At 36.9% G+C, this 25,772-nt stretch overlaps 2 protein-coding genes across 4 annotated transcripts; one reads left to right on the forward strand and one right to left on the reverse strand.

Moving 5' to 3' along the window:
• LOC125242079 lies at window positions 1-17,837 on the reverse strand. 3 transcript variants are annotated; one of them, XR_007178822.1, is made up of 4 exons: window positions 17,432-17,837; window positions 9,012-9,146; window positions 8,763-8,853; window positions 1-68 (listed from the first exon to the last, which is right to left on the reverse strand). XR_007178822.1 is itself a non-coding variant. In XM_048150784.1 (2 exons), the coding sequence occupies exons 1-2, from the start codon at window positions 17,711-17,713 to the stop codon at window positions 42-44; spliced, it is 309 nt and encodes a 102-aa protein (XP_048006741.1). In that variant the 5' UTR covers window positions 17,714-17,837; the 3' UTR covers window positions 8-41. The 3 variants fall into 3 exon arrangements, 1 of the variants encoding a protein (XP_048006741.1); XR_007178823.1 differs by lacking the exon at window positions 1-68 and having other exon boundaries at window positions 8,496-8,853; XM_048150784.1 differs by lacking the exons at window positions 8,763-8,853; window positions 9,012-9,146 and having other exon boundaries at window positions 8-68.
• Window positions 17,838-19,776: 1,939 nt separating this feature from the next.
• Window positions 19,777-20,273, forward strand: LOC125235063 (NADH dehydrogenase [ubiquinone] 1 beta subcomplex subunit 11, mitochondrial-like). The gene has a single exon (XM_048141505.1). The coding sequence runs from the start codon at window positions 19,814-19,816 to the stop codon at window positions 20,237-20,239; it is 426 nt and encodes a 141-aa protein (XP_047997462.1). The 5' UTR covers window positions 19,777-19,813; the 3' UTR covers window positions 20,240-20,273.
• The last annotated feature ends 5,499 nt before the right edge of the window (window positions 20,274-25,772 follow it).

Genomic DNA, 25,772 nt, shown 5'->3' on the forward strand with positions numbered 1-25,772 from the left:
CTGGTGAGTTCCATGTCGCTAACAGGTCCGGGTTCTCCATTTTAGTAGTAGCAAGGTGCTCCGCATTCCTGTAATAATGGTGATATAGTCAATGAACATTAATTAACAGTTATTTGTTATGCTAGGGGGCAAAGTTGTATTTTAACGCCGAGTGTGGAATTGAAAAATGAGCAAGTGAAAGGATTCTATAGTTGAACCACGAGCGAAGTGAGTGGTTCGAGAATAGAACTCTAAACTTGCGTGTTTTAAAACACGAGAAGTAAAATACATTTGCACCCGAGTGTAACACAAAACTTTTCCCCTCACTATAGCGAGGAAACTACAACGCAAAAAATGCGTTTATCACTGCTTCCAGTAGTTCCACAGGTGGTAAATCATCTTTATTACTAGATTCACCTACATTTATCAATTTTAAAGCAGTTAATTTGACTTTATTCAAGGTCAAATTACTTTACCCACTAGTGGATAAAATGCGTTTTTACCCGCTGGTATTAAAGGACAAAACACGTGTTTCCGAGCTAGTGAGGGGGAAAATGTTTTTTCATCGCACTCTATTGCTATTTTGCACTTAATACATGCCAAGTTGCGCTTTCGCTTTCTCCCAGACCGGACTGTAGCTCCGGTTAAAAAGCCGTAATATAAGTAGTTCTCGAGATATTAAGTTATGTGACAGACGGACGGACACACAAGACGGACGGAACGGCGCCATAAAGGTTCCTTTTGTACCTTTTTGGTACGGAACCCTAAAAAACCGCCGCTTTTGGAGTTCTGGTGAAAGGTACTTACGAATGTTGAATAGGCTACTTGCCTTCTAGTCAAATCAGCTTCCCTTTAAGAACTGTCAAAACGAATTTTAACGTTTTGCTAATATGAAATCGAATTGAGTGACGTCACGTTCAACTCATTTACTTTATATACGAGTATTTCTACCTGACGAATTAAATAGAATTTGTATTTAAAAATAACTTCTATCCATGTTTTCCTTATATTTATCTGATGCTTTATTTCGTGCATGGTATTAAATAATTTATTTTAAGTACAGTCAAGTTCCATGTTGTGTAGAAATGTGTATTTTTTAAAACTGCTTTCAATGTCTGGTTATTTGATGGAAATACAAATGAATACATCAATAACGTATACCTACCGTTAAGGTTTAAGGAGTTCCCTCAATTCGTCATGAATCCAATATCCGACTACCTATAAGAAATCGAGTTTGACAAAATTTTAGTTAAAAACTCAATATGCTTAGCAAACAAAGATCCTTTTGTGTCGTCTTTGAGAAGTTTCGTTCTGATCATCATAAGCAGTTCCACTGCACCAACCCCAAACTTAAGTAATTTTGGAGAAAATAGGCTGTGACAGACGGACAGACAGGCGCACGAGTGATCCTATGAGGGTTCCGTTTTCCTTTTTGAGGTACGGAATCCTAAAACCAAAGTCATAATAAGTGTCTCGTTCAAATTTGAGTAGTTCCGTTCTGATCATCATCAGCAGTTCCACTGCACTAAATGTCACTGTTCGGTACGGTCGACTACAAAGAGATGTATCCATTTCTCACCTTATTACGATGCAAGAAGCTGAAAAAGTGTATACATCTCTTTGTAGTCGACCGTACGTAAACGCATGCTGTTCTTATAATAACACAAAAACCAATATATGTATACCTGAATAAATTAAAGTTATGGTCTTTGGGAGCCTGGGGTCTGCTTTGACAATCAATCCCAAGATTTGGCGTAGGCACTAGTTTAACGAAAGCGACTTCCATCTGACCTTCCAACCCGATGGGTAATTAGGGCTTTATTAGGATTACCCGGTTTCCTCACGATGCTGTCCTTCAGCGAAAAGCTACTGGCAAATATCAAATGACATTTCGCACATAAATTCCAAAAACCTCATTAGTGCGATCCGGGGTTCGAACCCGCGAGCTCTAACGCGACCACTGTTCTGAACGTAAATGCATACTGTTCTTATAATAATACTAAATTAAGTCACTATAAGTGTGTCGTCCAGATTTGAGGAGTTCCTTTATGACCATCATCAGCAGTTCCACTGCACCAAATGTCACTGTTATGAATGTACTTAAATTAAAGCTATTCTCATATAAATACCAAATTCATTGTAAGTGTGCCGTGCAGATTTGAGGAGTTCCATTCTGATCCATTTCCATTATCATCAGTTCCATTGCACTGAGTTCCACTGTTCTGAACATAAATGCATGCTGTTCTTATAAAAATACCAAAGTCACTATGAGTGTGCCTTTCAGACTTGAGGAGTTCCGTTCTGACCATCATCAGCAGTTCCACTGCACAAAATGTCACTGTTCCGTACGTATATGCATGCTGTTCTTATAAAAACACAAAAATCACCACATGTATGCCTTCAAGATTCGAGGAGTTGCCTTGATTTCTCCAGGATCCCATCATCAGAACTAGGTTTTGATAAAAATAGATAGAATAGAATAGAATAGAATAGAAATGATTTATTGTTTACCGTGTACAATAGATTACAATTTTTACACAAACATATGTCTCAACGGTAACCCTTTTCGGGTATACAATATTACTTAAACTAATAATATACTAAAACTAATACTACATGCTATTTGGTTCACATGCTAGTTAGTCTCATACATAAAGTATTCATGCATATCATAAAAGACGTGATCAATCAACCACCCTTTTAGCTGTTGCTTGAATTTTTTCCCGCTTAACATTTTTATACATGAGGGTAGGTGATTGAAAACTTTGATTGCTGCTATAAATGTACTCTTACAATAAGCTGCATTTCTGACTGCCGGGAGCAATATGTTATATTTGTATTGTGATCTCACATTATCACGTTGTTCAGAGAAAAATGAAAAGTTACATTTATTGTCCGACACAAATAGGCAAAGCTGGTAAATATACAGTCCAGTTAATGTAAGAAAATTATTTTCTTTAAAGACGTGCCTTATGGACTCATTGTTGTACAAGCGATATATGATTCGGATGCATTTCTTTTGCAGAATGAATGTTGTTTCTACATTAACCGAATCTCCCCAATAAATCAAACCGTAGCTTAACAAGGGATACACATTTCCATAGTACGCGTTTTTTACTATATCCACTGAACATGAATTCGATAGAATGGACAAGGCATAGCACTGACTGGAAATTCTTTTATTAATTTTTTCCACGTGAGATTTCCAATTTAAATGTGGGTCTATGGAGACGCCTAGAAAATTAGTACTATCTACATCTTGTATTATGGTGTCCTCGTATTCAATATTGATGTTCAGTGGATTGGTTTTGTAGTTCCTAAACTGCATGACTTTAGTTTTACTTGTATTAACATTTAGGTTAATTGAACTGAGCCATTCTACTACAGTCTTCAGACAATTATTTATTTTCTGTTGAAAGTCACAATCTTTGTTTTCACCAGAGAACAAAATAGTTGCATCATCTGCAAACATAACACAAATGTCGTTTATGATGTTTGGAAGCTCATTCACGTAAATGAGAAACAGAAGAGGGCCAAGTATGCTCCCTTGGGGAACACCGACTTTGGTTAATTCAAATTGAGACTGTATAGGCTCTATACATTTAGTTTTTTTATTATAGCTTTCTATAACAGTGGCTTGTTGCCTATTATCTAAGTAACTCTCAAGTAATTTTAGGACATTTCCTCTAATACCTACGTTGTTGAGTTGTTTTAACAATATGTTATGAACTACACAATCGAATGCCTGTGACATGTCCAGAAATAATGCAATGCAGGGTCTTTTGTAGTTGATATCATCCCATATATGTTTAAACAACTGAAATATAGCTAAAGATGTTGACTTGCCCTTCTGAAAACCAAATTGGTATGGATGAATAATATTATTGGATTCAAAAAATCTTACAATCCTGTTGTAAATACATCTTTCGATTATTTTAGAAAAACTTGGTAAGAGAGCAATAGGACGATAGTTGGACATGTCAATTCTACTGCCCTTTTTATACAATGGTTTGATCAGGGCTTTCTTTAAAGCATCTGGGAATATCCCCGTTTGAAATATTAAATTTACAATATGAGCAAGTGGTTCAGCTATATAGTCTAGACATGCTTTAACAAGTTGAATTGGTATGCTGTCATAACCGGAACTTTTCTTATTTTTTAGGCCTTTAGTTATCTTTTTTATTTCATATGCGTCTACAGGGGCTAAAAACATACTTTTGCAAAGAGATGTTGAAGATGGCTTGTAATTATGTGCTGACGAAAGTCCGACGTTGTTACGGGATACAAAGTAATTGTTAAATATATTCGCAATTTTTATAGGGTCTGTGATAGTCTCATCTTCTGATATAATCTTTTCTACTGTAGTTGTTATTGTATTAGTCGATGTAGTGTGTTGTTTAATTAGATTCCAAGTGGCTTTAGTCTTGTTCGTGCTACGTTTTATGTAACTATCACTACTCAACATTTTTGACGTACGTATAACCTTTTTGAGAAGTTTGCTGTACTTTTTGAAGCTAACTACATTACTCGTACTCGTTTGATTTTTTAATTGCAAGTACTTCGAACGTTTTACCCTGCTACATTTTAAAATCCCTTTGGTTTTCCACTGTGGTTTTCTTTTATAAGTGACTTTGACTCTTTCAAGTGGTATACACAGATCAAGAAGTAAAGAAAACAGATCAATAAATATTTTATAAGCTGTACAAGGGTCAGATTGCAAATATACTTCTAAAAAGTTTACTTGAGCTACATATTTAACAAAAATTTCTAGATTGGCATCTATTTTTCTTCTATAAACATACCAGAACTTTTCATTGTAACTCAGATTGGTAGGGACTCTGAAGAGTTGACCTGTATGATCAGAAATTCCTAGATTTAAAACTTCTACATTATATTTTTTGTAATTCGTTAATACATTGTCAATGCAGGTTTGCGATTGTGCAGTTATTCTTGTAGGCACATCAATAGTTGCCTTCAGGTTATAAATGCGTAACATTGACTTGAATTTTTTGACATATTGTCATCTTTAAGCAGATTAATATTAAAATCTCCTGCAATTACAATCTTTTTGTTATTTCTACACAAACGGAAAACAATTTTATTTAAAAGTGATTCAAATTGTTTTACAAACACATCAAAGTTACCGTTAGGGGTTCTGTAAATACACACCAATATAGTATTTAAGTCTGTGATATTAACGCCACAAACCTCGAAATCTGATTCAATCGACATACTGGAAATCCAGTCTAGAGTTACATAATTTATAGAATTTCGTATATATATACATGATCCTCCTCTTAATTTATTTTTTCTACTAAAATTAGCGGCTAATTGAAAGTTGTCGAGTTGGACTTTAGTTGCTTCGTCATGTCTGAGGAAGGTTTCCGTGAAACAAAAAATGTGAATATTCTTATCATCTGATAAAATTTCAATCTGATCCATTTTTGATTTTAAGCCTTGTACATTTTGGTGGCATATGTTAAAAGTGTTAGTCACGAAAAAGACATTCAGAAGTGACCAAGTCCTCCCAGTTTTGTTGTTCCGTTTGTGTGCCTTGAGTAGTATGGCTCCAGTGATACTTAGGGTCTATTGATTGATTGTAGTCATATATGTATGCAATGGTTTCTCTAATTCCCTTAAATATTGTCCTTAAACCGTGGTTATTTATCACACCGGTGTACCTGCGAAACATATCATAATCGTATGACAAGTTCTGGTTTGCGTCTAATAAAAAGCAATACTCATATTGCATGTTATCAAGATAGATAAGCTCATTAAATCTTTCAATTCTCCAGTTATACATTGTACCTACGTTGTATTTGAATGTTGGTAAACATATGATAAAATTTGTGTGATCTAATTTCAACAATGTTTCTTTTACTACAGTGACTAAGCTCAAATAGTTCTTTGTAATCTTAAAGTCCTCTTCCCCTATGAATAATATGCAAAAATCATTTCTCGTATAGTCTTTTACTTTCTCGTTAATATTTTTTAATAACTCTGTAATTCCTGAGTCAGGGCTCAAGAAATGACAAATTCGAAACTCGTCAGAAAATTCGTCTTGTGCAATATTGAGAACTTTGTTTTTATTATTGCTACTGATTATACATAATTTGTTAGCGGGTACTTCTAAAATGCCGTGAGACGAATTATTACACGTCACTTGTCGAGTTGTTGAGGGTGTCTTGCTTATCTCGTCCTGGTTAGTGGTGTGTGTTAATTTTATTCGTCCTTCAAAGTCTGCAATACATTTTTTTAGGCGCGTGATTTCATCGCAAGCTTCAGCAAGCTCAAGTTGAAGTTGCTTGATTGTATTACTCAGATCTTGGATTTTACCTACTGGTGATGATATACTGGGTTCTTTAGATTTCGAATTTCGTCTCGTTTTACTTGTACATGCTTTCAGTCGTGTAGGTGTAGCACATACCTGCCTGAGTACACTGATCTCTTGAGTGAACTTATCTATCTGTTTGCGTAGGTCTATGTTTTCCAATATTTGGTTTTCAAGTTCATTTTGTGTTGATTGAAGGTGACTAGAGAGCTCTTTATTCTTGGTTTTCAAAATATGCACCAGTTCCATTTCTTTGTGGTTACATGTCTCATGTAAACTTTCAAAACTTCTAGATGTATCTGTTTCTAAGTCACTCCCACTCAAATCATTTTGGCTGGAGTTCAGTGATTCTAGGGACTTTGATTTACCTAATTTGCCAGAGTGTGGGACACAGGATAAAACTTTTTCACAAGTTCCAGTGCCATCCGGGGATTGATGGTCCCGTCGTACCAACTCCTCGCTTGTTCCAGTGGCTTCAGTGATCGCAAGTTGTGCATTTACCTCTTTTCCGCATTGGGTGATTTCGGGGGCCAAAAATTGAACACTTGTCTCATGGTTGAAATTTTCGTCGCGTTGGGTGATTTCGGGGGCCGGAGATTGATCATTTGTCTCATGGTTAGGATTTTCATCGCATTGGGTGTTTTCGGGGGCCGGAGATTGATCATTTGTCTCAAAGTTGGGATTTTCATCACAGGTTACAGAGAAGAGAGGGAGGGAAGTGCTGCTAGTTGTGGGTTGTGCGTGAATCTCTTCTAATTTTCCAAGTGTTTCAGAAGGATTTGATGTTTCTTGAGTTCCATCTAGATTTTTTGAGACTTCTGGGACTTCGGCCGCTGGTGAGAATACTTGTCTCTGGTCGGGATTTTGGTCACAGGTCAAAAGGAGCGGTGATGAAGTGCTGATATTCGCATCGCTATTCGAAGCTGTCCCTTGTATGCATATTTTACATTTCCACTGCTTCCGTGACTCCAGTGTTCTCAACCGGTGTAACTTTTCTGAAACGCCTGCGCAGTCATATTCGTATCGTTTTTTACAATTTGAACACGCTATTGTAGTTTTTTGGTCTACGGTTGATTTGCACTTGTAGCAAATTACTAAATTTGATGTAATTCGGCTGCTTGTGAAAGCTTTGATAGGCCTTTTTGTTGACATTATGTTTATGATCGCTATATTTTTTTTGGTTCGCAACACTATTTTTAATCGGTGCAGTACGGCTGAGCTGCTGAGTAGCGGCCAATTGTCAAAAACTAAGATCGATTATAATCGATACTTGTAATCGATATAATTGATATAAAATTTCTGAACGAAAAAATATTTTTTTTCCTGGTATCCCTGATTTGAATTTTGCGGGTGGTAGTAGTGCACGCCTGTCACGTGTGCCGTCCAATCATGAGTGAGTATGTCACATACGTAACATTTGTTGACAAACTTCAAAGTAAAACGGTCGGATGTTTGTTCTTACCAGGATCTGATTTCGATGTTAATCCGTCTCTGCTAGGTTTTTTGTTTGTATATATCGAAGTCCTTTGGTTGTGAACACTTTTGAATGCACGCACACAGATTTTAATACTATTTTAAATATTAATTTCGAATAAAACTTGCAGAGCTCCGACTACTATGTGTATGCTGGACTGGGGTTGCCAGCTTTCTTCGAATCGAACCAACGTACCCTGCAATCGCGGCAGATGCCTATTTCCGCTCGGCCACCCAGGTCACAGATGCTGAGGTCGAAATTATCTCTCATATGAGTAATCTATACAAGGACTCGCAGCGCCCTCTGACCATCCCTAGAACCTTCCTTCCTTGACAGATTTGAGGCGGCGGTTAAAAATAGTTTTGATATGTACAATTTGAGCTTTTTCATACGATACCCCACTTGACGTAGTAGCTTGACATGATTTACAGTTTGCCATTAGAAGTTAAAAATGTTCATACCTGTTCCAAATTTCAAATCGATAGCAAAATTACCTAGTTCTCGAGATATTTAGAAATATGACAGACAGACAGACATACGGACAGAGTAGGACCATAAAGGTTCCTTTTGTACCTTTTTGGTACGGAACCCTAAAACCAAAAAAAATACAGACGAATTGAGAACCCCTTCCTTGAGATTTGGAGCGGCGGTAAAGTTAAAGAAAAACATGAACCCTAATAATTATATAACCTCCTTTATTTTCGATAAAAAAAGTCTGTTAAAAAAGGGACATAACTCTTTTCAACTAATCAGTTCAGTATTTTTTTATGAATTCAAGCTTTTATTTTTATAAATTTAACCCTTAAATGCATGACCTTGACAAAGATTAATTCAAATTTGTATTTTGACATGCTGTCATTACAGTCAAAAATAGATGATGCATATATACATCGCTGTGCATTAAAGGGTTAAGTCGTTTTTCCTCTATTGTTGGCATTGTAGATACACAGATATTTTCAATTTTGTTAAACTTATTACCTGGCTCTCAGATTCTCCGCTCATTGTAGCTGCTTCTGTGAACGTCGGCGATTCTTGACGTTTGGGTTCCGACGCGCCTTCATCATTAAATCTGCAATAATAATGATCACGAATAAATCAGAAGTTTCCAACCATTGGCGTGTGCAAAGGGCTTGGCACTTGGCAGTAATAGTTATTTGTTATACAAGGGGGCAAAGTTGTATTTGAACGTCGAATGTGGAATTGAAAAACTAGCAATTGAAAGGATACCTGCGTTTCGCGATAAAATATCAAGAGCCAACACCATGACAGCTCCTCGAAACAATCACTAGTCCTTGTTCCAGGAAGCCCAGGAGATCCGAAAATTGGTCCTGGACAAATCGGCCTTGGTCCGATGAAGAATCACTGTAACATAAAAAATAAATTTACAAGTTAATTAGTGTTAATTTACAAGAGAAAATGCTTGAGTTGCTAAAAAATCCCTCAACTCTTCATGGATTCCAACATCAGAACAGCGCAGGTTTCGACATGTCACAAAAGAACGCCACCTCAATAAGTCAATACGTAGGCAACAGAACCCTAGGCGTTACGGGGCCCGAATAGAAGGGGCAAACTAAGAAAGAGGTAGCGCAATATCATTTTTAGGGTTCCGTAGTTCCGGCGATAGGTAAGGCACCGCTAATAGAGGCGGTAACCGATAAGATACCGAAGCAATTCGTCTTCGACAAGAAATACAAAATACAATTACACGAAGAACCCCGTGAAGGACTTAACCCAAGGGAGCTGAGAATCTTCACGGATGGATCAAAAACAAGGTCAGGCACTGGCTCTGGGGTATTCTCAGAGGACCTCAACATACACATCTCGACACCACTAGGTGCCCACAACACAGTCTTCCAGGCAGAATGTATGGGCATCATAATGGCAGCACATGCGATCGTCTCAAGGGAGGTACGTGACTACCCCATCCGTATACTCTCCGATAGTAGGTCAGTACTACAAGCTCTACAAAGTTATACCTTTACTTCAGGGCTAATCTACGAATGTCACAGAACTCTGACAGAGGTATGCACCACCAACAGCGTAACTCTTCAGTGGATTAAAGGACACAGCAACTCGCGAGGTAACGATGGAGCCGACATCCTAGCGCGTAGAGGCTCCGAAATGAAGGTGGCAGGACCGGAGCCCATACTACCATTACCTTATGCTTGGCTTCGAAACATGCTGCGTTACAACACCAAGGTAAAACACCAACAATACTGGTCTAACCTAGGCACCTGCAGACAGGCAAAGGAAGCACTCCCGACAATCACCCCGGATTGTCAAAAAAGGTGAGGCAACTAAAAAGGCCACAGCTCCGACTTTTAGTGGGGGCCATAACTGGCCATGCCCCTTTCAACAAACACTTATTCACCCTGGGTGTTACAGACAGCCCCCTCTGCAGAGCGTGCACGGAGGCAGAGGAAACAGCCGCTCACGTCATTCTCGAATGTCCAGGGGTGGCAGAATACCGGGCACAACACCTCGGGTCGCCGGGGTGTCTCCCAGAAGTCGTCGGCAACATAAAGGGTCTGCTAGGCTTTCTGGTAGAGCTGGGTTGGCAGGAATAGTGCCGCAACCCATCACGCAAAATAGGCGCAAATTATGACGTCGAGTTGCGGAAACCGAGCCCGCGTATACCTATAACCTATATAACCTATAGGGTTCCGTACCAAAAAGGTACAACAGGAACCCTTATGGTGCGACTCTGTCCGTCTGTCTGTCCGTCTGTCACATTCCTAAATATCTCGAGAACTACTAATGCTATCAACTTGAAATTTGGAATAGTTGTGAACATTGTGAACCTCTACAAATAGAACATATATTTTTTTTTAATTTATTAATTTTAATTGTAGAACATGGCCAAAATGAAAGGGGGGCAAACTGTAAATTTCAAGTTACTAGGTCAAGTGGGGTATCGTTAGAAAGAGCTCAAATTGAACGTAAATAAACTATATTTTTTAAAAATTTTTGTTGTGGAAAAAAAAGAATTTTGAAGGAAAATGTAAAAAAAAAATACCGTTCCCCCCCTTATCTCCGAAGTTTACCAACGAAAAATTATGAAAATTTTAGGAAACATTTGTTTTATGCTAAATATTACAGGAAAAATATAATCGTGTTTGTATCTTGAAAACCTTTTTTTTTAATTCACAAAAAACTTTTCAGATTTTTACTTTTAATTTACCCACCTTTGCGGATGTATATAGTACTTCAAATTAATACGAGATGTTACGTAAATCAAATTCTTTCCAATAAAGTAAAAATTGTTTAAATCGGTTAACATTATAAAGAATAATCCCTGAAAAACCAACATACTAATATGGTCGCGCAAATTAGTTAGCGAATTCACCGAGAGATGGCGCTATACACAATAATGCTCATTAGTACCTATACTTTTGTCTTCTAGTCAAGTCGTTAGAGGTATGTGAAAACGTGAGATTATTTTAACTGGGGAGTTTGAAAGTTTGTACGGAACCCTCGGTGGGCGATTCCGACTCGCACTTGACCGGTTTTTTTAAATTTGTTTTAGAATAACGTCACTTTTATTCGAAAACTTTTTTACCGAACCGAACTTATCCAACGACTATAAGGTAACGGGCCCAATCATGGACAGTTTAAGATGAAATTTTGCCTATTTTCGATATTTCACTGAAACATGTAAAAATTCTACCGCTAAACGTGTTAAAACTTGAATGTCTTATCTTTCTTTTACATTTCCAGCGCATTGCAGAATAGATACTCCTATTGGTTTCTTCATAATTAACAAATTAAAGCAAGGTGCTTTTTCTCCAATCATGGACGGCAGTTCTCCAGTAATGGATCCCCCATTATGAACGGTGAAATAAGTTTAAAAATTTACATTTAAAGCAAACTAATACGTGTGTGTGTGGATTGAGTGAGCACCTTCCGAAAATAAAAAAAAATATGCTGATCATTTAGTAAAAGTTCTAAAACAATTGTAAAACGAATCTCTGAATTTGTAAAAAGATAAATCAAAAGATACAGCCATTAACATGTGCTCACTCAGTTCTCACAAACTACCACCGAAAACAGTGAATATATTCATTTAACATATAATATTTATATACTAACATTTAGTAAAAAATAGGCCAACCTACCTCTATAAATATTAAATCACCTAGTGACGTATTAAATTTTTTACAAATGGTTTCTTATGCTCACTCAATCCACACACTTGAAAAGCCGAATTTTGATGAAAAACATAAGATTTAGACCGCTATTATATGTGTATAGTTTAATAAAAGTGAAATGGGAATTTGTAAAATACAAAACGAACCACTAACGTGTCAGGTTTTTTTATAATAAATTCTTGTAAGTGCTCACTCAGTCCACACGTTTTGAGAAAGTTAAAAATGTAAATATCTTACGATTTGTAGCACCTAAGACACTCGAAAGTACTTCAACATTTAGTAAAAATTTTTACTAAATATCCACCATCTAATATTTTATATTCGTTGTCTGGTTTTAAAGATATTCAGACATAACTTTTCTCATACAAATGTATCAAGTAGGGTGACCACACTATGTCGGCTCCTGATTTTCCCCACCTTCCCATTGTCATATTGAGATTGGTGAGTTTCGTTCAATTTTGATAATAGTTTACCGGATTTGTAAGTGGGAGCGAGAAAATAATAACTATTTCTCGCTCCCACTTACAAATCCGGTACGCTCATCTGTTAGCGCGATTAGATTACCAGGTTCTGGTTTCTTACTAGTGAAGTATTATATTCTTTGTTTCTTACCAATTATCATTCATGTCCTTTTTAATGCATGCATGTCGATATGGTTATTATCTTGACGTCGATAAAAATTAAACAATACACATCATCACTAGGCCAAGAACATAACCTAAAAACAGTTTGCAGATGGAGAATTAATATGGTATTAGTTTAATATTATCAAAATTGAACGAACGAAACTCCCCAATCTCAATATGACAATGGGAAGGTGGGGAAAATCAGGAGCCGACATAGTGTGGTCACCCTACTTGATACATTTGTATGAGAAAAGTTATGTCTAAATATCTTTAAAACCAGACAACGAATATAAAATATTAGATGGTGGATATTTAGTAAAAATTTTTACTAAATGTTGAAGTACTTTCGAGTGTCTTAGGTGCTACAAATCGTAAGCTATTTACATTTTTAACTTTCTCAAAACGTGTGGACTGAGTGAGCACTTACAAAAATTTATTATAAAAAAACCTGACACGTTAGTGGTTCGTTTTGTATTTTACAAATTCCCATTTCACTTTTACTAAACTATACACATATAATAGCGGTCTGAATCTTATGTTTTTCATCAAAATTCGGCTTTTCAAAAGTGTGTGGATTGAGTGAGCATAAGAAACTAATTGTAAAAAAATTAATACGTCACTAGGTGATCTAATATTTATAGAGGTAGGTTAGCCTATTTTTTACTAAATGTTAGTATATAAATATTATATGTTAAATGAATATATTCACTGTTTTCGTTGGTAGTTTGTGAGAACTGAGTGAGCACATGTTAATGGCTGTATCTTTTGATTTATCTTTTTACAAATTCAGAGATTCGTTTTACAATTGTTTTAGAACTTTTACTAAATGATCAGCATATTTTTTTTTATTTTCGGAAGGTGCTCACTCAATCCACACACACACACTAATACTCAATGAGACAATTTTATATACCCCAAATAAAATTAGTTTGGGTTATTTTAACATAGGATTGTTTCTTGTAAATTTTGGTTTTTGTAAATTGTTCCTTGTCCACGAAACGGAGGTACGCAGTTTTCCGGGTCCAGTTATGGACACTCGCAAAATAACACAATTTCTTTATATCTTTGGAGTAACAAACTAGTATGTTTTATACCTTATCTCATGGTTAATACAGTAAGTAAAACTCATTCAAGTTTACACCGAGTATTATTTTTTTTATTAATTTATACACGAACTCTACTCTCTTAGCAACCTTATTTAATGAGAATTTTTACTAATATTTTTTTTCAGTAAACTGATGACTTTTATCTAGCCGCCAAATCCTTCAGAAATAACCGAATTAAATGAAACGTCAAAATTAAGCAGCTCTATTACTCTTGTTTATGGTACAATGCCGTCAATTTTTAGGAACTAATTTCAAATTATTATTTTTAAGGATTTGTCCATAATGGTATCACCGTCCATTATGGGGTATTTTACATTATACCAAGAACCATTTAATACAGGACCAGCAGAGTCCATACTAAATACCGTACCCCAGCTGGCAGCCGTCAATCTATGTCGCTAGATGTCACTAAGAGTGTCATTTGCATAAAAATGTCGTTATTTAACACGTTCACTGCGGAGCCGGATTTTGTGAACTCGCTCTCAGTGCGTTACAACCCATGAGAGTCCTGTATTGAGCTTTCTCTCTGTGCGGTACAAGTCAATTACAGCTTGTAAGGAGGGTTTCATATTTTACCTAAAATACCTTTACCAGATACACATTTATTAAATTTTATTGAAACAATATTTAGTCTAATAACTAATCTACACAATACTGTCTTCGCCGAAGTTGATGACTGTTCGTTTAGATTTTATAGACGAATTAATTAACAGGTCAAAATTGACTTGTGCCGCACAGCCAGAACGGGCACAGGTAAAAATGTCGATGATTTAGTAGTGATGAGGAAAATAAACGAACTAATATATCGATCCAATTCTTACTTTCTTTACCTTTAATGTAACCAGATTTTTATATACAACCAAAACTTTTAACTTTGCTCTTAACATTATTTAAAAAACGATTTTTAGAAATTTTAGTAAATATTTTGCATCAAGCAATTTGAACTTTTTACAATATATTTTTACGTAATAATATTTAGCAAAATTGTAAGCGTTTTGCGTATAAAAGCGTTATATTGTATTTAACGAATTTCATTTAAAACAATCGAAACACATTTTTTCACCACAAAATAACGTGTGGATTGATAATATGGTAACAACACTAATGCATTTTGCACTTTGCTCCAGTGCTATACAAGGTCGTGCGTAACAGGTCATTAAAGGCCCTGTTCCGCACTGAATAACAAAAGTCTAAGACTGGTGCGAACAGGACATATGTGACCTGTTTATTAATTTATATGCTGTCAAATAGAGTGTAAAATGATAAATATAAACGTATACTTGACTATATAAAAATAATAAAATATAACAATGATATGGGCTTCGCACCAGGGTAAAGTTGCGCATTTCTGTCGCCGCACCAGGGGGAAGTCCAGAACAGGGTCAGAATGACCTGTTTCGCAGTGAACGTGTTAAAAAAACCGGCCAAGAGCGTGTCGGGCCACGCTCAGTGTAGGGTTCCGTAGTTTTCTGTATTTTTCTCAAAAACTACTGAACCTATCAAGTTCAAAACAATTTTCCTAGAAAGTATTTATAAAGTTCTACTTTTGTCATTTTTTTCATATTTTTTAAACATATGGTTCAAAAGTTAGAGGGGGGGGACGCACATTTTTTTCCTTTAGGAGCGATTATTTACGAAAATATTAATATTATCAAAAAGCGATCTTAGTAAACCCTTATTCATTTTTTAATACCTATCCAACAATATATCACACGTTGGGGTTGGAATGAAAAAAAATATCAGCCCCCACTTTACATGTAGGGGGGGTACCCTAATAAAACATTTAAGATCGCTGTCAGAATTGAACCCGAGAACATCTGCGTACGAAGCCAGCGCACTACCACGGGACTACGTCTTGACTTGCTCAGTCTGACGAAATTAGCCTAGAGAAAAGAACGTCTAATGTCATCTCACATCGCTGATCATTGAGCGAGACATGCGCTCCAAGCGGAGATATTTGTAACTGCAATTATAAAGGCTCAGCCGGTCATTTTTGCGACTGTTCTACTTCGACAGACTTTCCTCCTTATCTCTAGTCTCCCTGGCAAAATCTTATTGGTAGTTGTCACAAAAACCTACTTTTTCCATAAAGCCTGGCTTCCACATATGCGGAATCGAGCGGCGTCGAGTCGAGTTTTCATCTTATACATTTGACTGCTATTCGACGCATCATGAGAAATGCAAAATACGAAAGTATAGCTATTAGTAAACTACGTAATAATTTATGGCAGAAGGTCCTTTAAGTATTAGGGACTGAATAAATTAACCGACTTGGTATTACAGGTTGTGTTGAAGGACCAGCGATTACGTAGTTCCTGACGAACTATTGTAATATAAAATAAAATAAAACGGAAAAATAAAATTATGGTAATTGATGCGTGCCGAACTTACTGCTGTTGTTTTCTCGACAGTTCAGCGGGCGGCCACCCTTTCGAATATTTACTTGGTTCACTCTTTCTTGTGTACACTCGCGAATCGTTATTTATTTAATTAATAATTATAACTTTATTCGTCGTTGCGGATATTTTTTCACATTGACATCGAATGTCTTTTAGTTTAGCAGATTGACGTATTTTCTTATATTTTTTAAGAAGGTCGGCAAAAAGGCGGGTGACACGACAAATAAAAATGAGGTTGAACCTATCATAAGGAAGAGCGAACGGGATGGACGATATGAATGATAATGAATGAAAAGGGCGCGAACAAACTGAGTTGCGAAGACTTGGTGTTTTTACAAGTTTTGTTTTTGATGGGATACAGTATCTATTGTCTTAGTCCGTTTTTATCCGATCCGATATCGGATGTCGGAAGGATTTAAATGGAAAAACCGGCCAAGAGCGTGTCGGGCCACGCTCAGTGTAGGGTTCCGTAGTTTTCCGTATTTTTCTCAAAAACTACTGAACCTATCAAGTTCAAAATAATTTTCCTAGAAAGTCCTTATAAAGTTCTACTTTTGTGATTTTTTTCATATTTTTTAAACTTATGGTTGAAAAGTTAGAGGGGACGCACATTTTTTTCCTTTAGGAGCGATTATTTCCGAAAATATTAACATTATCAAAAAATGATCTTAGTAAACCCTTATTAATTTTTAAATACCTGCCCAACAATATATCACACGTTAGGGTTGGAATGAAAAAAAATATCAAACCCCACTTTACATGTAGGGGGGGGGGCAAACTAATAAAATATTTTTTTCCAATTTTTATTTTTGCACTTTGCTGGCGTGATTGATATACATATTGGTACCAAATTTCAGCTTTCTAGTGCTAACGGTTACTAAGATTATCCGCGGACGGACGGACGGACGGACAGAAAGACATGGCGAAACTATAAGGGTTCCTAGTTGACTACGGAACCCTAAAAACAAGTAAAAATATAGGTGAAATTATGTTTTTTTCAACTCCCGGGTTGCAAAACAATGCCATCTAGTTTTGAACCAAAAATTGAGCTTTTTTTTAGGGGTACGCTTTTTTGTATGGGCTATGTCAGTCCAGTATTAAATGGTTCTTGATTATACTAATATAATATAGCAATACCCATGACGAATTTGTGTCAAATGTCAGATTCCAAATTGAACATTAATTTTGAAATCAGCAGCCCCGAAACCTAATTTACGACACTCCCATGACGACACAAAAGTTAGGAAAAAATGGGTTCTGTAATGAAATTAATGATAATTATACTAATGGTTAAGATGTGAACTTAAAATATAGCTTTTTTGGCTCACCTTAACTATAAACTGAAATAGACCTACCATAACTACTTACATAATTTGCTAACTGCCGGACAAGCGCTTGACGAGCAGCGCGACCCAGCTGCAGCTCTTTGTTTAGCCAACACCTGTCAGGAGCCATTGCCAAATAAATATCAGCATTCTGCTGACGGGCGTCAAACTCCGCCGCTAATCTCTGCTCCTGCTGCTGCTCCTGTTCTTCGTGTCGGTTCAGCGGAGGCAGTTCACAATTCGCTTTGTTAGCTATATTGTCAAGCACACAACACGTTTTAACGATCTTAGCTGCCGCTGCTGGCTTGTAGTGCAGTTTCTCCATTGACGACAAACACTACCAACTGATTTTTAGTCGCCCAAAACACCGCTCTATACAGTTGCGGGCTCGAACTTGTAAAGCGGTATAACGAGCTTCTGGAGATCCTACAGGTGCATCCAAAAGTCAGTGCATCAGTAGTGTTTGCCTCTGTGGGTAAGCTGAATCACCTGAAAGAATATAAAAATGTATGGCTGTGATATATTGAAATATACAATTATGCTACGACTTGTCTAACAGTTCTTACTTAGAGTGATATTTAAATTGACTAAACTATAAATCACACGTGCACGGAAGAAGATATTACACAGAAGATACTATATTTCTTTTAGACATTTGTCAAATTTATGTCACGTTAGCTTTTTTTTAAATATAAAATTATCATATCTACGTTTTCATGATGGGTCTACACCGACGCAAATGCACGTCATTCTTTTTTATTTTATATATGCCAACGCCATCTTGCGACGAGTAGAGGAACCAAGTTGTGCCGAAAAAAACTTGCAATTTACTCTTTGGTACGACAAAATCCCCGTCTAAGTGTCATAAACCAAACATGGCGGCCATACCCATCGACAAAAAAGTCTATATACTGTGCCATTCAGGAGAACGCATGCCTTGGTTCGTATTGTCAGGCCATGAGAGATTAAATTCGTGTAAAATTACGCAATTCATATCTTTGTAATGATATGATGATTCGAATTGCAATCTCATTCTGTCACTTTGACACAAGAGTAAAATCAAAGTAGAATCAATACTAGAGTCGTGACACGTTAGCAAAATGCAGACCAAAAGTGTGTACCAAAAGTATTGCCAGTATTACAAGTTTGACCCAAAAAAGGGAATTTAATCGTTTGCCGTGCTTAGGATTTCTGGGCGATGATCTTTGAATGTTAAGCGCTCGATTTCATAATTATTATTATTTTCAATTTTGTTAGTTAATATAATTTATATTTCTAGTAGTGGAGATAATATTGGATAAAACACACGAAAATGAGCACTAGAAATTAAAACATCAAGCCCCTGTTTAAGAAATTAGGTATACATAAGTTATTTTCAATTGCGTATTCTCTAAGGTACAAGTCATTTGAACACACTTTATTTACAAGTATTCATTTCTAATTATCTATACTTATTCAGGGTTTTTGATGATCATGGATTTCAACAGCAACATACGATTAAAATAACTTGTGGACATAATTACCATTAATTCCAATGAAATATTAAAAATCTCTATAACAGCAGGACAATCCTCCACAGACTTTTAAAACGCAACTTATTCTTCTATCGTTTATTATGCCAATGCGATTGAAACATATCCCTGAGGTAATCTCGCCGACTAAAGAATAGTGATCGTCACTTTAAAATAACCCTTACTGTACTACGGCTAAGCTCCTTTCGATCGCAAATAAATTTGTTGAATTCTTACAATATTCCTCAAATACTTCGGCTGTGAAATATTGAAACTTATTTCTTTCGCTTAAGGGAAACCGCTGCTATTCGATAATTTTGTATATCGCTCCCAAGTGGTTGAATGCTAAAAACTGGGCTCAGACAAACGTCGCAAACCTTTTATCTAAATTGAGTCCCACTTTGCACTAAGTGAGGGAACTTTAGGCATTATGGGTACGATCATTTCCTTTTATTTTTCTTGTAGTTGAAAAGAGCTCGAGTTAGGGTGCGACACCATTTTGAGTTGAATAGAACATGGCGATTAGAATAAGCGGAACATGGCGATTATTTTAAGTAAGTAATATGAAAGTGGTTTTCAAGTTTTGATTATGAATAACCTACCCGTCCTAAAGTATTTGCGCTGGAAATTTTTGCTACGGCTTAATAAGTATTTAGTAATTTGCAATTTGCGTAACCGACAAAATAACTGGAAAAATCTTTACAGCATGTGGCGAGTTATCATCACAAAGGTTTTACAAAAATCAAATGCATTTGATATAAACTTTTTCGAGAATATTTCGACATTGACTTAAATGAATAGCCAAAGACGTTTGTTGTCATGTAAAAGTTAATTCAAATCCTTTATTTAAAGAATTAGATTATTTATTCTTTTAATAAATAACTGATTACCATTCCTATTGAAAAGCGCGTAAAATGTATGCTTTGTCGAAACTACGTCACCCTATGTTGCATCGTTTTTGGAATCGCACAGAATATCGTTCAGTAAAAGCCTGCAGGCCTCGCGAGCCTCCATGCCCGCCGCCGCCTGCGCCGAAGCAAATCACTCAGAACTGGGTAAGCTACGGGTTCGACTACGAGAACTGCCACGACGATTACAACTACCATCACGCGTCCTTCTTCTTCACTGTGACCTTGTGTATCATCTTTGGCGGTTTTGCCTGGGTGTACGCTCCGGACGTGTGTCTGAGAGACTGGGCGCAGAGAGAAGCGTTTCTTGAGCTCCGTCGGCGGGAGGCAGGCGGTATGCCCGCTATAGACCCTAACTATGTCCCCGCGAGTAAAGTGAAGATTCCTAGTCAGCAGGACATATGTGACTGGGATATTGATATCGTAATATAATGCTTTATTGATATTCATTACAAAGAACTTTAGGTTATAAATAAAAACACTATTTTGATATTGTGTTTTTTTTTTGCCGAAGCGTTAGCGTTAGGTCTACGGTTTGACTGTTCTCCTTGATAGCGTAATTGTCGCCCGAATCACGCACCTATGGCCAGATTCAGCAAGATTCTTGATTTTTTTTATCGATAAGTCTTATAGAAATGTTAGCAAATGTATTTTAGTAAAATACTTTAGCAACATTACCGTCTATAGCGTCTAAGGCACATGTAACTTTAACATACGAAGTTTTTCAATCTTAAGTATTATAAATTCTAGAGCTCACAAAACCACTGTTATTTTCAGTTTACTGCCAGTAAAAACCGTTTACCAATCAGCAGACAACCCAGTCACGCCGCCGTAAGCCGCTGCCAGGCGTAATCGCGCAACTGTCAAACTGTAGCCGGCTTACTTGAGGCTCCATTGAGATTACAACGCCCGCGCTGCACGGCTAACGCTGTTATAGTGCTAATTTAAATTTAAATTACGATGGTCAAGATAATAATTAAATGCTATTTTAACTATAAAACTCCCGTGAAATCATATTTAAAATAAATTTAAGCGGGTTACTTAGGTATTATTAGAGGTACAGTCGGTATAACGCTCGACATGTTTCGATCCAAGATCTTTTCCAAGAGTAGCGACTCACGCTACAATCAATACAATATGCATTCGATGGATTCATAATTGCATATGAATGCTATATTCATCATTTACTTTTGTAATCAGCTTTTTCAGAAACATAATATATCGTGTTTAAAAATAATTTGTAACGAAATTCTATTCATTACCTTTTTATGATATAGGAGGCAATCGAGCAGACGGATCGCCTGATGGTAAGCGATTACTACCGGCCATGGACAGCTAAATTCAGGAAGCGGGTGATCTACAAATCTCCAACTTAATAAAGTAAGTTCTTCTAACTTAAACTACATGGCTGATGGCAGTCAGTCAGTAAGTGATTACTCACCAATCACAGAATCACAGAATTCACGTGTTGTTAGTTAAGTATTACATCATATCCGTAAATGAAAATTACACACGGTGCTGCATGCTCGCCAGTTCTGTTACCTGAACTTGGCTTGACACGCTAATACCGTGTGTCTAGATGAGTAGTATCAGTAATATGAGAGGATACTTAATTTTAAATTAAACAAATTTCAAATACGACTACACTTTAATAATTTGTTATACCAAAGAGGATACTACTCGGCATGTGTCGGGGCACATAGGCCACTTGCACGGACGAAAATGGAGGGTTAACCCACCATTTTATATGGAATTTGACAGATGACAGCCCACTAACCCTGAGTTAAGTGGTTGGTGCAAGTGGGCCTAATAGTTATAATTTAATATTTATAAACCTGAATTTATTATAATCGATAGCTTCCCTCGTCTGTTGAGAGCCAACAATTTAATAATTCCCTAGCCACTTCAGCTGTCAGTAAGCCTTAGTTTAAGACTTACCTCCTCACCATTAAGGTGTATAGTAAGGTTGTAGCTTGTGGTTGCCTGTCAGCCTGCGTCAGGCCGCTGTCGGGATGTAGTGTCGGGTGTCAACCTCGACAGGGGATTGCGTCTGTGTGACAGAAACTTTATCTATACTTAATAACTGTAATAACATGGAAAATTTATAAACGAGGATTTTCATAGCATATATAAATATAACTTTATTTTGACGATGATTATCAATTTCTAACATTTTTTACTAACACACATAAAAATCAGCCTTGACATTTGAGGAAATTAAAAGTACCGGATAATGGCTCTGGGTGATACTAGTAAATATGCAGACATTTTATTCGACGTTTACGTCGATAGTAACTGCTCATTTTCGCATATCTTTAATCCTTGATAAAATAAGAAAGGTCTAGTGACTTTGGGCACTTGCTTTCTTATGTTGTGTGTGATCCTCTTAAAAATATGAATACCTCATGCTCCACCGTAGACCGCATCATCACTTACCATCAGGTGTGATCGTGGTCAAACATCTACCTATTCATACTAAATTAACAAAAAATAAAACCGCCTTCAAAAAAAAAGCGTGTTACAAAACACGGAGAAACTAAAAAGCCAAAAATAATAAACCTTCGAATTCAGATTTCTTATCGGATTGCAATAATCTAAACATCCAAATTATAAACAAATCAATTATTTTTGTAGTCGGTACCAGACCTGTTTGTCGCCTTGCTATTTCCTGTTTGCCCTACCCAACCATACGCAGGCTGGTCCCGACTCCAAAAATAATTGATTTGTTTATAATTTGGATGTTTAGATTATTGCAATCCGATAAGAAATCTGAATTCGAAGGTTTATTATTTTTGGCTTTTTAGTTTCTCCGTGTTTTGTAACACGCTTTTTTTTTGAAGGCGGTTTTATTTTTTGTTAAAAAGTTAATTTATTTGTTGATTTTTAGTGGTTCCTAGTGATATTATATGTATCAGTCCGAATACATGTACAGTAGTGAAAGAATTATCCTTTAACTCCTAACCATTGAGGAGTTGACCTTCCATCATCAGCTCAGCCACATAAAATTATTACCATCAGACGTAAATACTGGTGTACCTTTGAAAAATAGACTAAAAACATTACATGTGCCTATAACATTTGAAGAGTTCCCTCGATTTCTCCAGGATCCCATCATCAGACCCTGACTTGGTACCAATGGGACCATCTCGGGGTTATACCGGTTCGATCAAAAAAAAAATTTTGAAAATCGGTCCACGATTCTCGGAGATATCGAATAACATACATACAAAAAAAAAAAAAAAAAAATAAAAAAAAAAACATTCAGTCGAATTGAGAACCTCCTCCTTTTTTGAAGTCGGTTAAAAAAAAAACTATGTTCCAATGTCATGGAAGTTTTACGAGGAATTCCGGAAAAGTAAATTAAGCTCAGAATACTCCCTGTAGTCTTACCGCGTAGTTTTACCAGTTGAATTTTCTTCCCAATAGACTTAGTGATTGTAAGACTTTGCTTTTTTATACGAAACCATACGCGACAACTGTTTCGACGGAGCCCCGCTCCGCGGGGCTCCTATTTCTTGATTGTTTTACCTTCGGGCATCTATAAATACGCAACAAACCTAACCTACCTACCTATTGCCTAGCCCTTACTATCGGCATAGATTAAATATAACAAGATCATACCATCCCATACATTAAAATGCGACCGCCTAAGACCGCGCTTACACTCCACCACACATAGATGGCGCCACAAAAAAAATGTCTTGTAGCTTTCGATTATTTTTTTTATTTTTTTTAATTTTTTTTAATTTTTTTCAAATACGTTACACAGTATGACAGTAAAAACCAAAGCACTGAGTAACTAAAATACATAATAGCATAACAAATAAACACATCAAAGTGAGAAAAAAAATCAACACATCACAAATTATCTACATTTGGGTGACAACGTAACGTCGAGGCTTCGTTGCGTCGTCTGTCCGGGTGTAGAATTCGGCAGGTTGCCCCGGAACCGTCGAAAGACTACACCCTTCGGCCAGAAGTCTGCACTCGCGATGGTGTCCTGCAGCGGCCGCGGCACGCGCACAACAAACGAGCTGAAGTGCACATAGTGACGCGACTGCAGCTGTTGCACCCTCATTATACTTGTAGATGGCGTTAAGTGTCACTTTTGACATAGATTTACGGCTCGGAATTGACACTTAATGCCAATCTACAAATAATCGGTGGCAACAAGGCATTTTTTTTGTAGCGCCATCTATGTGTGGTGGAGTGTAAGCGCGTTCGTAGGCGGTCGCATTTTAATGTATGGGATGGTATGATCTTGTTATAGTTATTTAATTTATGTATGCTATCGGTAAGCCTATTGGGAAGAAAATTCCCAGTGGTTCAACTGGTAAAACTACGCGGTAAGACTAGAGGGAATAGCCTGATAACCGACCCTCAAAAATAAATCAGTAATATATCAACGAATACGGCCTGTGTTATTCGAGAAAGGACCACACGTATTATGTTACTCGTAATAATATAATTTATTTGTCGTTTGTTTTGATAACAATTGTCATATATTTTGTATATAAATGTATTATATTTCAACCAAACTAAGGGCCCATTTAGACAGTACGAGAACTTGCATACGAGTTTTATTACATTGCGGTATTCGATGGCTGTGCAAAATTGTATGTGACCTCAACAGCCTGCAATGTAACTAAAATTGCATGCGAGTTCACACGCCGTCTAAATTAAGCCTTACGATAAATTATACTTAGGTCCGGCGGCCCTATGATGCTTGCAATTTTATCACTTATCAACGTGGATAAAGTATCCGTCACGTTCTGGCAAGTATGCCAGTGTGAGACTGACAGATGTCTTATCCTAGCTCTCTCCAAAATTGGAAGCATAATAGCCCTTGCTGGGGGCCGATTTTTGAGTCTCACTGTCACTAAAATACCGGTTGAAAACGGTGAATTGCCTATTATTTTCAGTGACAATTTTCTGAATTCGAACGCCGTGAGACTCAAAAATCGGCCCCCTGGACTGACATTTTCATACCAAACAATGTATCTCTGAAATGGTTCCCAATTCATGGACAAAACTAGATGGCGCTGTTTAGCCTAGTAGTGGGAAAAATCATATTTTCACCAATATTTTCTACGTAGTTTTTAATATCATGTATAATTCTTTATTTTTAACCGCCTTCCAAATCTCAAGGGAAGGGGTTCTCAATTCGTCTGTATTTTTATTAACCGTCGCCTCATATCTCTCAAGAAGGACGGTTGTCAAGTCGTCTGTATGTTTTTTTTTATGTTTGTTCCTCGATATCTCCGTCGTTACTGGACCGATTTTGAAAATTTTTTTGATTGAATGTATATGCATTAGACGTGTGCGCCGCGCCGGCGCGCCGCCGCCGCCGGTAATTTTGGCCACGCCGCCGCCGCCGATTATTAATCGGCGTGAAATCGGCGTGACCTTGGTGGTTAATAAATTGCTCAAACTTAGTATTTGATTACATTTTTGGACTTTTTATGCAATTTCCAATACATATAATTTACTTTTATTAAAATATTCTCTATTAAGCACTAAGAAAGATGCGAAAAACCGGATACGGGGGAAGATCTATGATCGTGACGACTTTGATCTGGCATACGACTTGACACAATTATTTACAGCACTACGAGATTACCACATCTGGAGAGCCAAGAACTTTCTCTGTTGGATCTTCTGTTACCTTCTGATCACCATTGAATCCATTCAAGATTTCATGGCTCCTCGAAATATTGTCCGTTCCAAAATAGCCACGTGCCCACCGCATCGGCAAAGTAAGACTGTAAATCAGCAGATTGAATAGGAGGCGATTGTTTTTTGCGCCTTACGCCCCCAGGTAACCCAGGTTTGCTTCAATTTTCATGATCCTAATTTCGTTGCTGATCTGGTTCTGCAGGAAATGAAGGTTTTCATTCCATTCTCGGCGGTTCCAATCACTGGCAAGTGTCAAACCTCATTTGATAGAATCGTGTTTTTTTTTAAG

Source organism: Leguminivora glycinivorella, chromosome 2 (genome assembly GCF_023078275.1).
Source record: "Leguminivora glycinivorella isolate SPB_JAAS2020 chromosome 2, LegGlyc_1.1, whole genome shotgun sequence".
In the NCBI taxonomy this organism is placed as follows: domain Eukaryota; kingdom Metazoa; phylum Arthropoda; class Insecta; order Lepidoptera; family Tortricidae; genus Leguminivora; species Leguminivora glycinivorella.

Coding starts and splice junctions, on each gene's coding strand:
- LOC125242079 (XM_048150784.1), bottom strand. CDS start 17,713: ATGGAGAAACTGCACTACAAGCCAGCAGCGGCAGCTAAGATCGTTAAA. Junction 69..17,431: donor TCCGGCAGTTAGCAAATTAT/GTAAGTAGTTAT, acceptor CCATTATTACAG/GAATGCGGAGCACCTTGCTA.
- LOC125235063 (XM_048141505.1), top strand. CDS start 19,814: ATGTATGCTTTGTCGAAACTACGTCACCCTATGTTGCATCGTTTTTGG.